General features: G+C 35.1%; 1 protein-coding gene across 1 annotated transcript; it reads right to left on the bottom strand.

Moving 5' to 3' along the window:
* Nucleotides 1–1,090: 1,090 nt before the first annotated feature.
* On the bottom strand, nucleotides 1,091–14,621 carry iffo1a (intermediate filament family orphan 1a). The gene is made up of 9 exons (XM_073821939.1): nucleotides 13,342–14,621; nucleotides 8,100–8,160; nucleotides 7,881–7,976; nucleotides 7,555–7,695; nucleotides 6,698–6,888; nucleotides 6,306–6,423; nucleotides 4,796–4,888; nucleotides 4,466–4,596; nucleotides 1,091–1,573 (listed from the first exon to the last, which is right to left on the bottom strand). The coding sequence occupies exons 1-9, from the start codon at nucleotides 14,295–14,297 to the stop codon at nucleotides 1,417–1,419; spliced, it is 1,944 nt and encodes a 647-aa protein (XP_073678040.1). The 5' UTR covers nucleotides 14,298–14,621; the 3' UTR covers nucleotides 1,091–1,416.
* Between the last annotated feature and the right edge of the window lie 3,678 nt (nucleotides 14,622–18,299).

The following is an 18,299-nucleotide window of genomic DNA, read 5'->3' as shown; positions in this document are numbered from 1 at the left end:
CTTTACAGTTTGTTTTGCATCAGTAAAGCACTGATAACTTGATAAATATAGAAACAAAACAATACAAAACAAAAAAGACAGAAATATCAGGCATACTGATTTATAATTAGATGTATGAATAAAGTTTTTAGTCCTTAAATTTAAACTGATCTTTTTGTCTCTAACTCAGAAGTCTTGATTTGTTTAGGCTAAAATTCTGAAATTGATAGTGGAAACCCTTTTTATTCAAATAAATAAATAAATAAATGGATAAATAGCATTGAGTGGAGAGTGGAATAATGTAAAATACATTGCCCTCAGCTGCACTTAACATGTTCAGTCATCACTTATGCATAAGTGCATAATGACTCAGACATTGACTTTTTTTGACCTAACTGATTTGTTTTGGCTTTTTATTTACACCGACGTCACTTGCCATTTCTGTTTTTTTTTTTTTTTTGAGCCAGATGTACTTTAACAATGACCTGTTTTTGTAACCCTGGGCCTCAAAGAGCGAATCTAATGAAATTCACTTGAGCATTTTTATTTGACTAATGCTAATGCAACTAAATGGCTAATGACATTGACTGAGGCTAAGCGATCAAGGGCAGGTTACAGTGCGTAATGACACAGCGCTAAAGATTTAGACATATTAAGCATAGAAACACAAATAACAAGGCCAATGATTAGTCATCTGGCCTTCACACACAGCGCAAAAAAAAAAAAAAAAAAAAAAAAAAAAAAAAAAAAAATCACAGAATAAGAAAATGAAAGCAGACACCCACACACTTCAGTATGCACTTTACGCCAAAGTGTTGAGCACTAAATAGCCTACTGGTCCCAAAATGATCTCCACTCAGAGCTTTGAATTCAGACCCATTTAAATATGATTTATCTATCATATTGCTGGCATTGCTGGTAGCTGATGCATAAACTACTAAGTGCTTGTTTAGAGATTAATAACTTGCTTTTATTATTTGAGTATCCAATGTTAAAAAACTGCTGTAGTTCATTGGAAAAAAAGAGATATATTAAATGAATTTAGTCAAAATTGCCCTGTGTTTAATGCTGAGGTGAGAGAATCATACTATGCAATACTATAATTTTAAAATCTTCTTAGTTCATTTAGTTTCATATAGAGTTTCATATATAATTTTAAATAAAAGTAATATCAGCCCTCATGTTTTTGGCCAGAATTTATATGGTGCTACATGCTGAAAGTGCAAATAATGATTTTTCTTTTTGTACCATTAATGGTGTATTCCAATAGAGGGCACTAGTGAAACCACACAAGGTTACTTGCCTTTTTTAGAAGGGAACTATAACCCGTTTACTGTGGATTCTTGCTGCAGCATCACTGTCTCTATTATGAAATGATCACTGCCATATATTTATAATTGCAGCTATTTCTGTGGTGCTGGAGGGAGATAAACGCTCCTAAGCCTTTTTCCACGTGTGGTCCGGGACAGCGGAGTTCGTCGGCATGTCATAATACGGTTCAGCGCTGTCAGAATTTGCCGCAGTTGCTTTTTTCCTCTCCTTCTCCGCATTCTCTCCCTCCTCCACAGCAACCGAAACGAGAAGAGGGGATTTTCTGTGAAAGAGCAGAGATGTAATGAGTGACGACAGTGGGTGTGTTCCATTCAGAAATAAACGTGCGTATGACTTCACTCTCCACAGAAAACAAAAGGCAAAAGGGTCAAAGATAACATTAAGAACATCAATTTTTGTCATTTTTCACTAGAACACTAATATTTTCACCAGCTAAAAATGGTTTTAACTTAGTTATTTCCATCTTTTGCTGTAGCGTATTAGTAGGAAATATCCAAACATTCATTTTGCCATTAATTGTAGTAATTTTATTTGCACAATGAGTCTGACAACAGCCACTGCTCCACACAGAGATCTGATCTCATGATCATCATCCAGTCTTTCTGGAATGACATGAAGAAACAGAACAAACTGAGACTAAATTCAGAAGAACTGTGGCAACATCTCCAAGATGCTTCAAGAAACCTACCTGCAAAGCTCCCTGAAAAACTATGCACAAGTGCACCTATGGCAAAGGCAATTTTAAACGCAAAGGATGGTCAAACTGAATGTTGATTTAATTTAATAAAAGTGAATTAATAAAAAATCTATTTCTGACATTATTTTTGACAGAATCCTCATTTAAAGCATTTTTTACACGAGTGCCTAAACTTTTAATTGTGCTATAATTTTGCAGGTAGGTGTCTTGAAGCATCTTGGAGACGTTGCCACAGTTCTTCTGGATTTAGTCTGTCTCAGTTTGTTCTGTTTTTTCATGTCATTCCAGACAGACTTAATATTGATGAGATCAGATTCTCTATGTGGAGCACTGGCTGTTGTCAGACTCCTTGTGCAAACAAAAATCTCACTGGATTATTACAACTAATGGCACATTTAATGTTTGGAAATGTAAACTGATATCTCCTACTGACACTACAGGAAAAAAAAGATAGAATCAACTGACTTAAAACCATTTTTTAGCTGGTGAAAATACTAGTGTTCTAATACTTTTGGCCACCACAGTAAATGTGATTGTAAATTCAATTACTAAAAGAGAGAAGTGAAGTTATTTGTAAATAAAAATGTACTAAATGTAATAATTAAATAAAATGTGCTTTAACACACTTTTTAAATTCTTCATTAGAAAAACAAATCAAACTAATTTGAATTTATTAAGATTTTTCTATTCAAAAAGTAGCAAACAAAACAGGCTTTTATTATTTATTTTGTTTAACTGACAAAAGTCAGTTCCTTAATGACACCATTCTTAGTAAGAAAATGAAATGGAATAAGCATCTTTACGTTTTATTTTTATTTTGTAAATTATATACAAAAAAATTACTTTACTTTAATAAAATGTTAATTTATTGTAATAAATATTATTATTTTAGGTTTAATTTACATATTTGGCAAGATTTATGAGAATGGTCAGGAATGAGAGATATTTTGTGAAAACTGTCCATTAAAGGTTGTATCAGCGATTTCTAGCCTGAAACATAAAGTGTCAAATTCAGCTGACCTTTCATCACGATCCGCTCGCTGCCTGCCCCATAAATTGTCTGTGAAAAAACCGCGTCTCTCTGGTCAGCCTAGGGTCCGAGATATGCCAAAAAAACAATCGGCACTACCAACCTTTCCACACATAAACAAACAGTGTTCCAACCAATCAGCGTCAGGGGTTTGGTGTTGTGGACTTTCGCTCCGCCTCCCTCACATCCCAGCACCAGTAGGAAAGTCCACAACACCAAACCCCTGACGCTGATTGGTTGGAACACTGTTTGTTTATCTGTGGAAAGGTTGGTAGTGCCGATTGTTTTTTTGGCATATCTCGGACCCTAGGCTGACCAGAGAGACGCGTTTTTTTCACAGACAATTTATGGGGCAGGCAGCGAGCGGATCATGAAGAAAGGTCAGCTGAAATTGACACTTTATGTTTTAGGCTAGAAATCGCTGATACAACCTTTAAAGGGATAGCTCACCTAAAGATTTAAATTACCCCATGATTTACTCATTCTCAAGCAATCCTTTCTTCTTTCAGATGAATACCATTGGAGTTATATTTAAAAATGTCCTGGCTCTTCCAAGATTTATAGTAGCAGTCAATGGCTGTTGAGATTTTGAAACAAAATAAAGTACATCCATCCATCATTAAAGTACTCCACACAGATCCAGGAGGTGAATAAAGGCCTTCTGAAGCAAATCCATGTGTTTGTGTGAGAAAATATCCATATTTAAAACTTTATAAACTGTAATCTCTTGCTTCCGCTAATGGTTGTAACTGCATTCAGGACAGAGTGGTGTTTCAGGGGATGATGTAGGACAAGGCGTAGTATAAGCTCTGGTGAAAAATGACAAGTGTGAAAGTGCAGAGGAGAGAGCAAATCAAAAAGCCAGTCACAAAATGGGGATTAGCAAAGAAGAATGTGGGAAGATTTCGATAAAAGCCAAGAGGAGACTGGTTTCACTTTGCTGTAAACAAAACTTGGTTCTCGCGAGACTAGCATATTCTCACCGGAGCTTGCGCTACGCCTACGTCAACATCTGCTAAAACATCACTCTCTCATGAGTACGACAGTCAGTGTAAGCTTGAGATTACAGTTTATAAAGTTTTAAATATAGATATTTTCTAACAAAAACACATGTGGAGCATTTTTATGATGGATGGATGCACTTTATTGGACTTTAAAATCTCAACAGCCATTCACTGCCATTATAAGTCTTGAAAAAGCCAAAACATTTTTTAATATAACTCCGACTGTATTTGTCTGAAAGAAGATAGTCATATACACCTATGCTTTAGGGTGAGTAAATAATTTTTGGGTGAACTGTCCCTTTAATTGAGCACTACAAAAATGTTCACGTCGAACAACCCTTTGAAGTAGTTATTTATAAGCACTTCTGACCCGACAACATGACTATCGTGTGTGTGTGTGTGTGTGTGTGTGTGTGTGTGTACCTGTCTCCAGTCTGAGTGATTAATCGTCTGCAGGTCTCCATCTGAACATCCAGGCCTCTTTTCATGCTGCACATCTCCATATACTCATGCAAATGCCTGTTCATATCCGACTTAGCAGTTGCCAACTCCAACTACATACAAACATAACACAAAGTCACAAAAAGTCACTTTAGAGCTGCGTCTCTATTAGAAGAGGCATCCCTTCCATCCTTTAAAAGATCATGCTAAATAGTCAAGAAGTCTTTTTATGATTGATAAAATGCTATTGTGTTTGGCAGAGTAAAAAAAAACTTTATGTAGATGTTTGAGCAGAAAGCAAAAACTCTTTACCTCAATTTGGTCAATAGTGTCTTGATATTCCTTTTCACGAGACTTGAAAAGGGACTCTGTGTCCTTTATCACTTTTTCTATGGACTCCTCCTGCTGTGTGAGACAGGGGCAAAAGAAAACCGTTAAGCTTGAAATGTCTTGCAGCTCTTTCTCTACATAATAGAAATATTTTGCAGAGAGACAACTAAATGAAATATATCAATTCAGTTAAAATGGCAACTCAAGTGTTTTTTTTTCTCCTTCGTTTGCCTTTTATAGCAAAACTGATGAGCCAACAAAAACCACCAAACCGTAATAGGTGTAGCGTGAGCGCTTTCATGTTATGCTTGTATGACGGCCATTTTTTTGTGCCTGCTCAAAATATTTGGATGAGAAAACAAATGTGACCCTGAACCACAAAACCAGTCTTAAGTAGCATGAGTATATTTGTAGCAATAGCTAAAAATACATCGTAAGGGTCAAAATTATCGATTTTTCTTTTATGCCAAAAATCATTAGGATATTAGGTAAAGATCATGTTCCATTAAGATACTTTATAAATTTCCTACCGTAAATATATCAGAACTTAATTTTTGATTAGTAATATGCATAGCTAAGAACTTTGGTGAACTTTAAAGGCGATTTTCTCTCTCTTTTTTTTTTTTTTTTTGCACCCTCAGATTCCAGATTTTCAAATAGTTGTATCATATAACAAACCATACATCAATGGAAAGCTTATTTATTCAGCTTTCAGATGATACATAAATCTTAAACTTTTAAAAAATTGATCCTTATGACTGGTTTTGTGGTCCAGGGTCACAAATTACCAGTACAAAAATCAAGCAAAGCATATAAAATTTAACTTAAGATGAGATGGAATTATGTATAAATCACAACTTCACTTAAGTAACAGCAAAACCAGAAGATAAAGTGCTGCAATAGTATAGTTATTTTTCTTAAAGAAATCAAAAACTGTACAAAAATGTAGAAACTTGATGAGACTTGATGACTTGGTTTAAATAAATGTTACATGAATGTAAACTTTAATTTTATATTGGAGGTTTAAATGATTCTGTATGTTTAATGCATGTTTGTTTTTTCAGATGTAAATAGATCCATTTTATATATGTGCCCCTGAAACACAAGTAGCACAGGTATATTTGTAGCAATAGCCAAAAAAAAAAGAAAAACATTGTATAGATCAAAATGATTGATTTCTCTTTTAAGCCAAAAATCATTAAGATATTCAGTAAAGATGTTCCATGAAAATATTTAGTACATTTTCTATCGCAAACATATCAAAACTTAATTTTGATTAGTAATATGCATTGCTAAGAACTTCATTTGGACAACTTCAAAGGTGATTTTTTAATGGAAAGCTTATTTATTCAGCATTCAGATGATGTTTTAAAAGATTGACACTTATGGCTGGTCTTGTGGTCCAGGGTCACGTATAAATTTATCCTGCCAATTTCATTTCCAAAGTCCATAACAGAAGTTTTTATTACGTTACTACTAAAGGTGAACATACCTCTCCTTGGTTCTCAACGCTGAAGGTGTATCCTGGAAAATCTTCCCAGAGCAACAGAGTTTCCTCAGTCTCTTCCCACGCAAGACTGTCGCAGTCATCCTCAAACTCACACTCACGTCTGTGGGAACAAACACTCATTATCTTAAACGATTAGAAACAGTCTGTAGTCAAATCCCATTAAGTGTGTGATCTGCAGAATAACAACACAAAGCAGAACACATCAACGCTATCATTTTATTAGACCATTTCCTTTCAACAGAAGTACTGTTTATTTAGTTGCTGTGCATGTCATCTTGCTAATTGAATTTATTATGTTTGAGTGAAACTGATTAACAGCACTTATTATTCCACAGCATTCTCTGAAATTTCAGACATTAAATGGCACCACTTACAATTGGTTGAGCATCCTCTGCATCTCCTCATTGATCTGATTGGTTGATGAGCAACAAAGCTCCACCTCCTTATTCCCGCTCTCCTCGCTTTCAGAGATGCTTATTGGTTCATCGTTTTCGTTTCCCCTGAGTGTCTGTGGTGCTGGTTTTCGAGGACGGCGAGTCAGGGTTGATGGAGGTGTGGCTACTTGCTAAAAAACAGTAATGTGAATAAAAATTAAAAACAGAAAGTAGCATGGGTATATCTGTAGCAATAGCCAAGAATACATTGTATGGGTCAAAATTTTCTTTTATGCCAAAAATCATTAGGATATTAAGTAAATATCATGTTTCATGAAGATATTTTATAAATTTCCAAATGTAAAAAAATCAAAACCCTCAGATTCCAGATTTTCAAATAGTTGTATCTCAGTCAAATATTGTCTTATCCTAACAAACCATACATCAATGGTAAGCTTTCTGCCTTCAGATGTATACATTTATGTACAATAAATTAAAAAAAATGTACCCTTATGACAGGTTTTGTGGTCCAGGGTCACATAGTGTTCAGTGTCACATGATCCTTCAAAAATCACTCTAATATGCTGATTCATTTGAAGTCAAAACACGTTTATAACACTATAAATGTCTTTACAGTCACTGACTATCAATTTAATGCATCCTTGCTGAGAAATATAATAATATATTAAAATAATACTCTTACTGACCAAAATCTTTTGAAATAGTAATGCAAGTATAAAATATAAAATAAATTACGTATAAAAAAATCTGTTATATGTCTATGTGCAAAGCAGGAATGGTAGGGAATGGTGAACAAACACCTGTACCTGTATCTAATGTATTTGCATGAAACAAACCTGAAAGATTTGAATCATGTCTTCGCAATTTCTCTGTTGGGCTACATCACACAGACGAGCCGTGATGTCAATCCTGCGACAAATATCCATGTCCACTTTCATGGCCTTCTCCTGGATTTTGCTGTCTAAATCGGAATGATTCTAAAGGAGAGAGGATGTGAAAGAGCGTAAAAGAGAGGACTAGACCATTTGAAATCATTTACTCTGCTGAGACATTTATGGGACACCATTTGACTGGACTTTTGTCTGCTTCTAATAAAATAAACAGTATTGGCTAATTGGGGTATTTTTCAGGTCAGGTCACACGAATGTTGTCATGAACTCACATTGCTCATGAGGCCTTTGAACAGAACCAGCTCGGCTTTAAGCTGCTTAACCCTCAAAGCAAGTTCATCCTGACACACCTCGCTCTCCTGCAGGTCCTGAAAAACACAAACACACACACACACAGAGATGTCATCAGGTGCAGTAAGTGTAGATAGTGGAAAACGACTTAATTTAGTCTTATTTTAATTCATTTAAATGTTAAACAGATTTGGTTTTACCTCTTCGAGCTCTCCAACTTTTTCCTGTAGATCCACCCGCATTGTGTATTCCTCTTCCCATCTAGAATAATTAATAAAATCAGAATTGGCCAAACATCAAACTTTTTTTTCCTTTTAACCTTAATCAGGAAAAAATGTATATCTATTTTATAGAAGCCCATTTCCTTCAGTGAAAAAAAAAGGTCACTGAATTTGATATAAAATTTAAAAAAGTCAGAATTGCATTTGCATTATTTCTCACAATTGCAAGTTTCCATCTTACAACTCTTTTTTTTCCTCTCAGAATTGCGAGATGACTATATGACAATTTTCTCATAATTGGGAGATGTAAACTCGGAATTGCGAGTTATTAAGTCAGAATTGTGAGGTAAAAACTTGCAATTCGAAGAACTTAGTCTTTTTTTACCTCTTTTGGAAAATTTGGATTTTTACTTTATCTCGCAATTCTGAGAAAAAAGAACTGAGAGTTATAAAGTTAAGAATTGAGAAATATAATATCTCAACTGCGAAATATAATAACTCAATTGCAAGTTAAGTCAGAACAATTGTTAGAAAGTCAGAATTGCAAGTTATAGTCATAATTGTAAAAAAAAAGATGATTTACTTTCTCACAATTCTGAGAAAAGAAGTCTGAATTTGTGAGAAAAAAGTCAGAATTGCGTGATAACTCACAACTGAGAAAAATAAAGTCAGAACTGCAAAATAAAAACTTCTTGCAAATGCGAGTTTGTATCTCACAATTCTGACTTTTTTTCTAGCAATTGCGAGTATATATCACGCATTTATGACCTTTTTCTCAGAATTATAAACAACATAAACGTACAATTGTGAGCTAGAAAGTCAGAATTGTGAGTTATGTCATATTTTTTCCCCATCAAAATTTTATTTTATCTCACAATTTTTAGAAAAAAAAAAATGTAGAATTGCATTTGCGAGACGTTTTTATCTTGCAATTCTGATTTTATTTCTCGCACTTGCGAGTTTACATCTCGCAATTCTTTTGTTCTCCAAATTGCGTGATAAACTCACAATCATGATTTTTTTTCAGATTTGTGAGATGTAAACTTGGAATTGCAAGTTAGTAAATCAGAATTGTGAGTCATTGTGAGAAATAAAGTTGCAATTCTGAGAAAAAAAATTTTTCTCTCACAATTCTGACAATTACGGATTATGTTAGAATTGTGAAGTAAAAACATCAGAACATCAGTCTTTTTTCCTCTCAAAATTAGACTTTAACATTATCCCGCAATTCTGAATAAAGTCAGAATTGTGAGTTAGAAAGTCAGAATTGCGAAATATAATAACTCAGTTGCAAGTTAAGTCAGAACAATTGTGAGTTAGAAAGTCCGAATTGCGATTTCTAAAGTTATATTTTTTCCTTCAAAATTAAACTCTCACAATTCTGAAAAAAAGTCAGAACTGTGAGAAAAAAGTCAGAATTGTGTGATATAAACTCACAATTGCTAGAAAAAAGTCGGAATTGCGAGATACAAACTCTCATTTGCATTTTTATTTTGCAATTCTGACTGCTTTCCTTAAAAATTGCGAGATAAAGTCTAATTTTAGGAGGAAAAAATAATGATATGTTCTCAGAAGTGCAAGTTTTTACCTCACAATTCTGACTTAAAGGTTGTATCAGCGATTTCTAGCCTGAAACATAAAGTGTCAAATTCAGCTGAGCTTTCTTCACGATCCGCTCGCTGCCTGCCCCATAAATTGTCTGTGGAAAAAAACGCGTCTCTCTGGTTAGCATAGGGTCCGAGATATGCCAAAAAAACAATTGGCGCTATTAACTATTGCACAGATAAACAAACAGTGTTCCAACCAATCAGCGTCAGGGGTTTGGTGTTGTGGACTTTCCTACTGGTGCAGGGATGTGAGGGAGGCGGAGCAAAAGTCCACGACACCAAACCCCTGACGCTGATTGGTTGGAACACTGTTTGTTTATCTGTGGAAAGGTTGGTAGTGCCGATTGTTTTTTTGACATATCTCGGACCCTAGGCTGACCAGAGAGACGCGTTTTTTTCACAGACAATTTATGGGGCAGGCAGCGAGCGGATCGTGAAGAAAGGTCAGCTGAATTTGACACTTTATGTTTCAGGCTAGAAATCGCTGATACAACCTTTAACTTGCAATTGAGTGTTATAAAGTCAGAATTGTGAGAAAAAAGGTTTATTTCTCAGAATTGCGAGTTTACATCTCACAGTCCTTAAAAAAGGTCATAATTGCAAGTTATTAAGTCAGAATTGCGAAATATAAACTCACAATTTTTATACAAACTATGACACAATTGCGCGAAAAAAAGTCAGAATTGTGAGAAAGTTGCAATTACCTTTGATTATTTTTAGTACCTTTTTTATTTTGTGGTGAAAACGGGCTTCCAAACTACTTTGATGTTCATTCAGTGAGTTTTACTATAGTACGCCTTGGCTTTGATCATTCAGGAAACTATTAAAAAAAAAGACTGTAATCAATACTGTGGCTTACTTTTAATTTTATATGTCATCAAATATAATAATAATATATTATATTTTTATACTTATTATTAAAAAAATTTTTAAACTGAAATGTGTCATTTCTGTGCCACTAGCATAACAAAGAGAATTAAGGGTAAATGCCATATTTATTTTTAATGTCCATTCAATGGGCTGTACTGTTGTATACTTTGGCTTTGATCACTGATACTTTTGATCACTGAAGAAATTAATAAAAAGCAGACTGTATATTAATATTAAAAACAGACTGTATGCAGTCTCACAATGACTTGGGGTATAGTTTACATATAAACCTGTAAATATAGAATTAAATTAATTGAATTAAAAAATAAACAACAACAAAAAAGTCTGTACAGATTTACAAAAGCAAACATGAAACTCTACACTTCCACACGTCATAAAAATGCAAGCACCAGCTAAGAGCGAGTGAATCTCAGCTAAAAATAGAGTCTATCATGTAACATGACCTAACACTTTGGGCTGGATAGTACTCTGCTCATGTAGTAAATCATCTTTTTTTTTTGTGTGCAGAAAGCATTACGTAACGTGTCACCAGACTGTACACATAGGGGGCGCACGTTACAGCCTGGGACAGGAAGTGCAGGACCGTTCACATACACGCTCCTTCCATTTTAAGCCATTACCGCAGTATCACTGCAGGTGTTAGAGCAGGTGATTTATGTTAGTGTATCACTCAGATAACATCCACACAACCTTCTTTGTAACACACCAGTGAATATACAGACAGCTGAATCAGCCAATCCAGAAACCAGGTGCCATTGCATCACATATACAATTAAAACAAAGACAGAACATCAAAAACCAATGGGTTTTTGAGAAATAATCCTGACTGTTGACATAAAAAAGTGCTATTTTGGCTGAATGTCAGTGGATTTGGCAGCTGATAGTAGTCTGGGGAGGATGAACAGGAAGGTAAGAGAGAGAGAGATTGTTGAATTATTCTCTATTGGCATCCTGGCAGTAGCAGCACTCAGTTCAGTACTGCATTGCAGATGCTGAGGCGCAGAGGGGAGGCGGCTGAAGTTGGAATGAAATAGATGGAGAGATGAAGAGAGAGATTCATCGGGAGGAGGAGTTACACAGCGTATTGACATAACAACTTAGTGTTGTTTTACTCATTAGTCATGTATTCTTCTTAAGCCATGCTGAAAGTATAGTTTAATACTAATAAGACTTATTCATATTTATAATGTTAATGCATTAAATTAATACAGATTAAATAATATAATATATTTAGCCTAAAAAAAATCAATCATAATAAAAGATCAAAATTCTACGTAACAATAAAAGTGAATTAGGTAGAATTCTAATTAAATCTTATAATATTTAAAATGAGAAACTACCCACTCCTATATTCAGCATTTTACTATATTCAAAATTGTTTGTTAATTAAGTACTGGAGGCCTATGGCAAAAATGCCACTGAAAATGACAAAATTCTGTATTATAACATTTTTCATTATATCAAAGTATCTAACACAAGCTTTACATTATCCCCTGGTTTCACAGACAAGGCTTAAGCCTAGACTAAAATGTAAGTCTGAGCTGTTTCAACTGAAAGAAACTTGCACTGATTGATCTTGAAATTTGTCAGTGCCCTCGTTTTGTTTCAAGATGCACACCAGCAATGTTTTTTTGTCCTAATTGAACTGTGACATCAGCCCCATTTGTTTATATTTTAAGTAATATAACCTCCATAAAGGAAAAAAAAGACTCATTTTGACACTGATATGCACTGCATAATTTTACTGTGATAATTTAATAAATAGCCAAAATAAGTTAACATAATGCCTCAAAAATGCAACTGCAGAATAAGACTGAAATGTCAAGTGAGAACCAGCCCTAACAGACTTGTCTTGCTAAAACTATTCTACAAAATATTTCATGTATTTGCAATAAGTGCATCTACTGTACTAGATTTTTTTGAGCCACAGGTTTGATTAAGCAAGGCCCTGTTAAGAGTTATCGCAAGAATATTCAGTGATACACTATTATTCACCTGTAATCTCACTTTACAGAGTGAAAACCTGAAGATGTGTGCTTTAATAGATGTTTTGGTGATAAAGATTCTGCTAACTTAAGTTTTAATGTCAGGATTCAGAAGTCTTTATTAACAGACTAATATAAAGTGCAATGAATATTAATATTTTGTGAGTTTTTTTTCAGTTAAAAAAAACAAAACAAAAACAACAATCAAAAACCCTGAACTTATACAACAAGACGTTAAATAACAGCTAAATGGATTGATTGCATGTTTTAAAAGAAAAATCTAAAATAATTTGGTTTTGAAAATGTTATTAAGCTCGAAATACAGAAATGTTACATTTCAACACTCCTAAAATGAGGGAGAAAAAAGTAATAAAAAAAATACCCTTTAGTTTAAATTAATGCAAAATCTATTCTTTAATACTACAATTTTTTTTAAAGTAAACTAATGAACCAACAAACAAATAAATAAATAAAATCTTTAAATTAGGGAAAATTTCTTTACTTTGGATAATCATTAAAAAAGTATAATAAATAAGCCTAAAAAAATATTAAATGATAAATAAAAGAATAGTCCATGTAAGTATAGATAGATAGATAGATAAATAATATACTGACAAGAAAAGGCAACTACAGAAGTTGCTTAGCATGCAAAGTGCTGCGTAAAGGTGTGCGTAAAAAGTTGCAGTTTGAAGTTCTATACATGCATTTACAAGAACATCACATTGCACTCATACTAACCTTCGTTTGTATTCGTCTCTCTCCCTCTTTACCTTGGCGAGCACATTGTACAGGGCCCGAATCTCTGGGGTGATGGTGTCGATCTGGACACCCACCCCGTCTGGAGGCACCCACGACGACACACTTGGACCCGAGATCCGCGACTCACGCCCGGTGCTGTACCTCTGATTATACGACCACACACTGCCAGGATGAAATCTGGGTGGAGGGTAGCTGGTACAGCCGATGCCAGTACTGACATACTTGCCATTAATATTGCTAAATGTTTTTGGAGCAGGATCAATTGGGCTAATGGGGAAATTTGGAGTGAGATTAGAATTGGAGTCCGTCAGGTTTTCTACTATTGTTCTGTTATTGGACTCGAGAGGAAGGATAGTGTTATTGAGAGTCGGTGACAGCAAGGCTCCGGACAGATATGCGGTGTCGTTCGCGTTCTGAATGGGTATCAAGTCGGGCCTGACAGGAATCAATCCAACGAAGCCTGTTTGAACTCCCACATCTCGCGTTAAAGGCTTTTTGTTTTCTACGCACTCCGCGCTCTCATCCAAAGCCTGTTGCAGTTGCTTTTCCAATACTTTGTTCCTGCGCTCCAGCTCATGTACTTTGGCTAAAAAGCAGCGAAAGCGCAAATTCAGAGTTTTGAGGACGCTAATGTTGGATCCCAAATCGTTACGCAGGGCCGCCGCGGCAGGAGGAGGTGGAGACACCCGGTGGAGATAGTTACCCAGGTGCAGATACGGGGTTCCCGGAGGGGGTAAAGCGCCTAGGTCCAATCCATCTTGCCCGATGCCATTCGTGTGTTCGCTTAAAAACAGGCCCGCTGGATCGGTCCAGTGGCCCGAAGACGCGGAATCCGCGAAGCCCGTCACCTGGTTCTGCTGGAACGGATACACGTTCTCCCCTAATACAGGATTCATTCTAGAGTAGGAAAATCTGAAATGCTCAAAGTCCGGCATGAACACTGATTTAACCGTGCGCCTTCGAAGCCGATCCTCTGAAGTTAATAAACTGAAGGAACACTTGTCCGATTCAGTGAGACCAAATGAATGAATCCGATCAACGCGCGATCAAACTCAAGCCTTTGATTATGACGGTGACAGTCTGTAATATAACACAAGGACGCGTTACGCGTATTTGCATGCCATTTGTTATATCAGTACCTTACCAGACGTTGTTTATTTTCTTAGAGGAGATTAAGCGCGTCTTCCTAGTGGGACAGCCAAGCTCCAGAGCAGAAATAAACATTAAAAGGAGCAACTGCGGCTCCTTCGTACCGTAATTGATTAGTAGAAGCGCATCACTGGTGCGCATCACCACAGTTTGTTTATTTTAGCACAATTCAACGTGTTTACGTTAATCGATGCAGTCAAGTTTGACATTTAACGCAAGGGATTGTGTTAGATTCAATTTTATTGTGCAGTATGTAAGCTCACCATTTTGAAAGTGCGTTTGTATTTCTAGAATTTACGGTAATGAAGGTGTACCTTTACGTCACTGGACGTTTGGCGACAGAAGCATACAAATCGCAATTGAGAGGAGGCAAAATCTGATAATATTTTCGTTTTATCAGGTTTGTACATCAACAAGATCAAATACCATGGCTATATAGTTAAATAAAAATACTAAAGGAATTTTTAAATTAGTTTCTTTTTTTTGGCGTCAATGAATATGAAAATTAGATAATGAAATACAGTTGAGTTTAGAAGTTTACATATGCCTTACAGAATCTGCTAGATGTTAATTATTTTACCAAAATGCATGTTATTATACTGACCTGAATAAGATATTTCACATAAAAGACGTTTACATAAAGACCACAAGAGAAAACAATGAATTTATAAAAATGACCCTGTTCAAAAGTTTACAAACGCTTGATTTATAATACTGTGTTGTTACCTGAATGATCCACAGCTGTGTTTAGTGATAGTTGTTCATTAGTTAAACTGCCCGCTGTTCTTCAGAAAAAAAACCTTCAGGTTCCACAAATTCTTTGGCTATTCAGCATTTTTGTGTATTTGAACCATTTCCAACAACGACTGTATGATTTTGAGATCCATCTTTTCACACTGGGGACAACTGAGGGACTCATATGAAATTATTACAGAAGGTTCAAATGAGAAGAAAACAGAAGAAAACAAGATGCATTAGGAGCCGGGTGGTAAAAACTTTTTGAATTTGAAAATCAGGGTAAATGTGAAAAAAAAAAAAAATGGTATTTAGGCAACATAAGGAAAATGTACACATCTTCATTCTGTTCAAAAGTTTTCACCTCCAGCTCTTAATGCATCGTGTTTCCTTCTGGAGCATCAGTGAGCGTTTGAACCTTCTGTAATAGTTGCATATGAGTCCCTCGGTTGTTCTCAGTATGAAAAGGTGGATCTCAAAATCATACAGTCATTGTTGGAAAGGGTTCAAATACACAAAAATGCTGAAAAACCAAAGACCTAAAGTACTTTTCTGAAGAAACAGCAGACAGTTTTAAGGGACTCGTGAACAACTACCACTAAACAAAAAAAATAAAAATAAAAAACACAGCTGTAGATCATTCAGGTAACAACACAGTATTAAGAATAAAGTGTATGTAACCTTTTGAACAGGGTCATTTTTATAAATTCAACTATTATTTTATCTTATGGACTATATGTAAACATCTTGTATGTAAAAATAGTTTATTCAGGTCAGTACCAAATAAAAAGTAACGTGCATTTTGTATGATCCCTCTTATTTTGGTCAAATAAATAACATTTTACAGATTTTGCAAGGTGTATGTAAACTTTTGACCTCAACTGTACTTTTTTAACCAAGACTACATGGCCTTGTGTATAAAGCCCTGCTCCTATTAAAGTTATATTTTTACTATATATCTAAACCATATGTCTCACATTACATTATTAGTATATAGACAGTGAAACCTTAGCATACAATACCTTCCAAAACACTGTTTACAAAGTACTCTACAGTTGAACGCAAGAACAAGAAAGACTCAGACAAACACTAACAGAGGACTTCATTGTGTAATACTGCAAGCTCACCCTCATTATCATATGTATCTTCAACATGACATCATAAAAAATAAAAAAAAGAGCATTATTATTTTTTTTAAACAGATCAAGTCAGAACTGGTTAAACAGTCTTTGTAGTGGTTGTCCATATACTCATGAAAACGTAAAAAAAAGACACCAAATCAATATTAAAAATTAATAATTTGACCAACTAAGTAAAGTGGCCTTGGTGAGCTTCAAATATAAAAACACATGTAATACATATTTTTTTCTATTTATTGAGGGCGCAGTTTACAGATGGATTGGCCCACTGGGAGTTCTCTCAGTGCTCCAGATGGCCAATCTGCTGCTGACTTCATGGAGCAACAGCTGGTTTCCTTACCTTCTTGACCTCCTCCCACTCATCTTAGTGTAGACAGGTAAATAAAAGAGTAGTATTATGACAAACAAGATGGCAAAAGCCATACTTTCTGCTCTTAGGACAAAACAAAAGAATGAAGCTATTGTTCTGTGTGCTCTATGACAGAAAATAAGTGGATAGAGTGACTGTCCACAGTGACTCATCACAGCTAGTCCTACATATAATGAGATGCTGTGGAAAGTGAGCTGAGATTACAAGAGGGGAGATGAAGGGATGATTACAGGCTCTTGCAGGTTCACTGGCAGCTCCATGACAGACATTTCAGGCACTGACATGTGAAATAGCAAGAAAACCTAGTGTCAGATTATATTCAAGCAAACAATTAGATGTATAACCACTATAAAGGAAAGTGAACAGCTCTTGCTCAATGTGATCTTGACCAGAATCATTTTTAAATACAGTTTAAATACACCTTGCAGAATCTGCTAAATTAATTATTTTACCAAAATCAAAGGGATCATACAAAGTGCATGTTTTTTTTTATTTAGTACTGACCTGAATGAGATATTTAAAGATGTTTTAGTCCACAAGAGAAAATGTATAAAAATTACCATGTTCAAAAGTTCACATACACTTGATTCTTAATACTGTGTTGTTACCTGAATGATCCACAGCTGTTTGTTTGTTTTGTTTTGTTTTGTTTTGTTTAGTGATAGTAGTTCATGAGTACTTTGTTTGTCCTGAACAGTTAAACTGCCCGCTGTGAAGAAAAATCCTTCAGGTTCCACAGATTCTTTGTTTTTTTCAGCATTTTGTGTATTTGAACCCCTTCCAACAATGACTGTATAATTTTGAGATCCATCTTTTTTACACTGAAGACAACTTAGGGACTCATATGCAACTATTACAGAAGGTTCAAATGCTCACTGATGCTCCAGAAAGAAAAACAATGCATTAAAAGCCGGGGGTGTAAACTTTTGAACCGAATGAAGACAGACATTTTTCTTATTTTGCCTAAATATCTTCTTTTTTTTTTCATTTAGTAATGCCCTTCAGAAGCCACAGAAGATACTTATATGTTTCCCAGAAGACAATAATTACCCCGATCTTCACATTCAAAAGGTTTTCACTCCCAGCTCTAAATGGATCATGTTTCCTTCTGAAGCATCAGTGAGCATGTGAACCTTCTGTAATAGTTGCATATGAGTCCCTCAGTTGTCCTCAGTGTGAAAAGATGAATCTTAAAATCATACAATCATTGTTTGAAAAGCTTTAAATACACAAAAATGAAATAATTTGTGGATCAGAACAGCGGGCAGTTTAACTGTTCAGGACAAATAAGGGACTCATGAACTATCACAAAGAAATAAACAAAACAAAACAAAACCAGCTGTGGATCATTTAGGTAACAACACAGTGTTAAGAAGCATGGTATATATTTTGTATGATTCTGTGATTAACAATAAGCTCAATAAACTGCTTCTATTTGTTCTAAGTGTGAAAAATGCAATTTAATGCATCCTTGCTGAATAAATGACTTTTGTTCTTTCCTTCTTAAAACAAAACAACACAAAAGTCTTATTTACATTAGACCA

This window comes from Garra rufa, chromosome 17, assembly GCF_049309525.1.
Source record: "Garra rufa chromosome 17, GarRuf1.0, whole genome shotgun sequence".
Lineage (NCBI taxonomy): Eukaryota > Metazoa > Chordata > Actinopteri > Cypriniformes > Cyprinidae > Garra > Garra rufa.
The sequence above is the reverse complement of the archived record's forward strand: the minus strand, read 5'-3'. Positions and strand labels throughout refer to the sequence as shown.

What these genes read in the sequence shown, in the direction of transcription:
- iffo1a (XM_073821939.1), bottom strand. Translation starts at nt 14,297, where the DNA reads ATGCCGGACTTTGAGCATTTCAGATTTTCCTACTCTAGAATGAATCCT. An exon ending in TCAAAGGCCTCATGAGCAAT is followed by an intron (nt 7,696 to 7,880) that starts GTGAGTTCATGA and finishes TCTCTCCTTTAG; the next exon opens with AATCATTCCGATTTAGACAG. An exon ending in GCGTTGAGAACCAAGGAGAG is followed by an intron (nt 4,889 to 6,305) that starts GTATGTTCACCT and finishes TGTCTCACACAG; the next exon opens with CAGGAGGAGTCCATAGAAAA.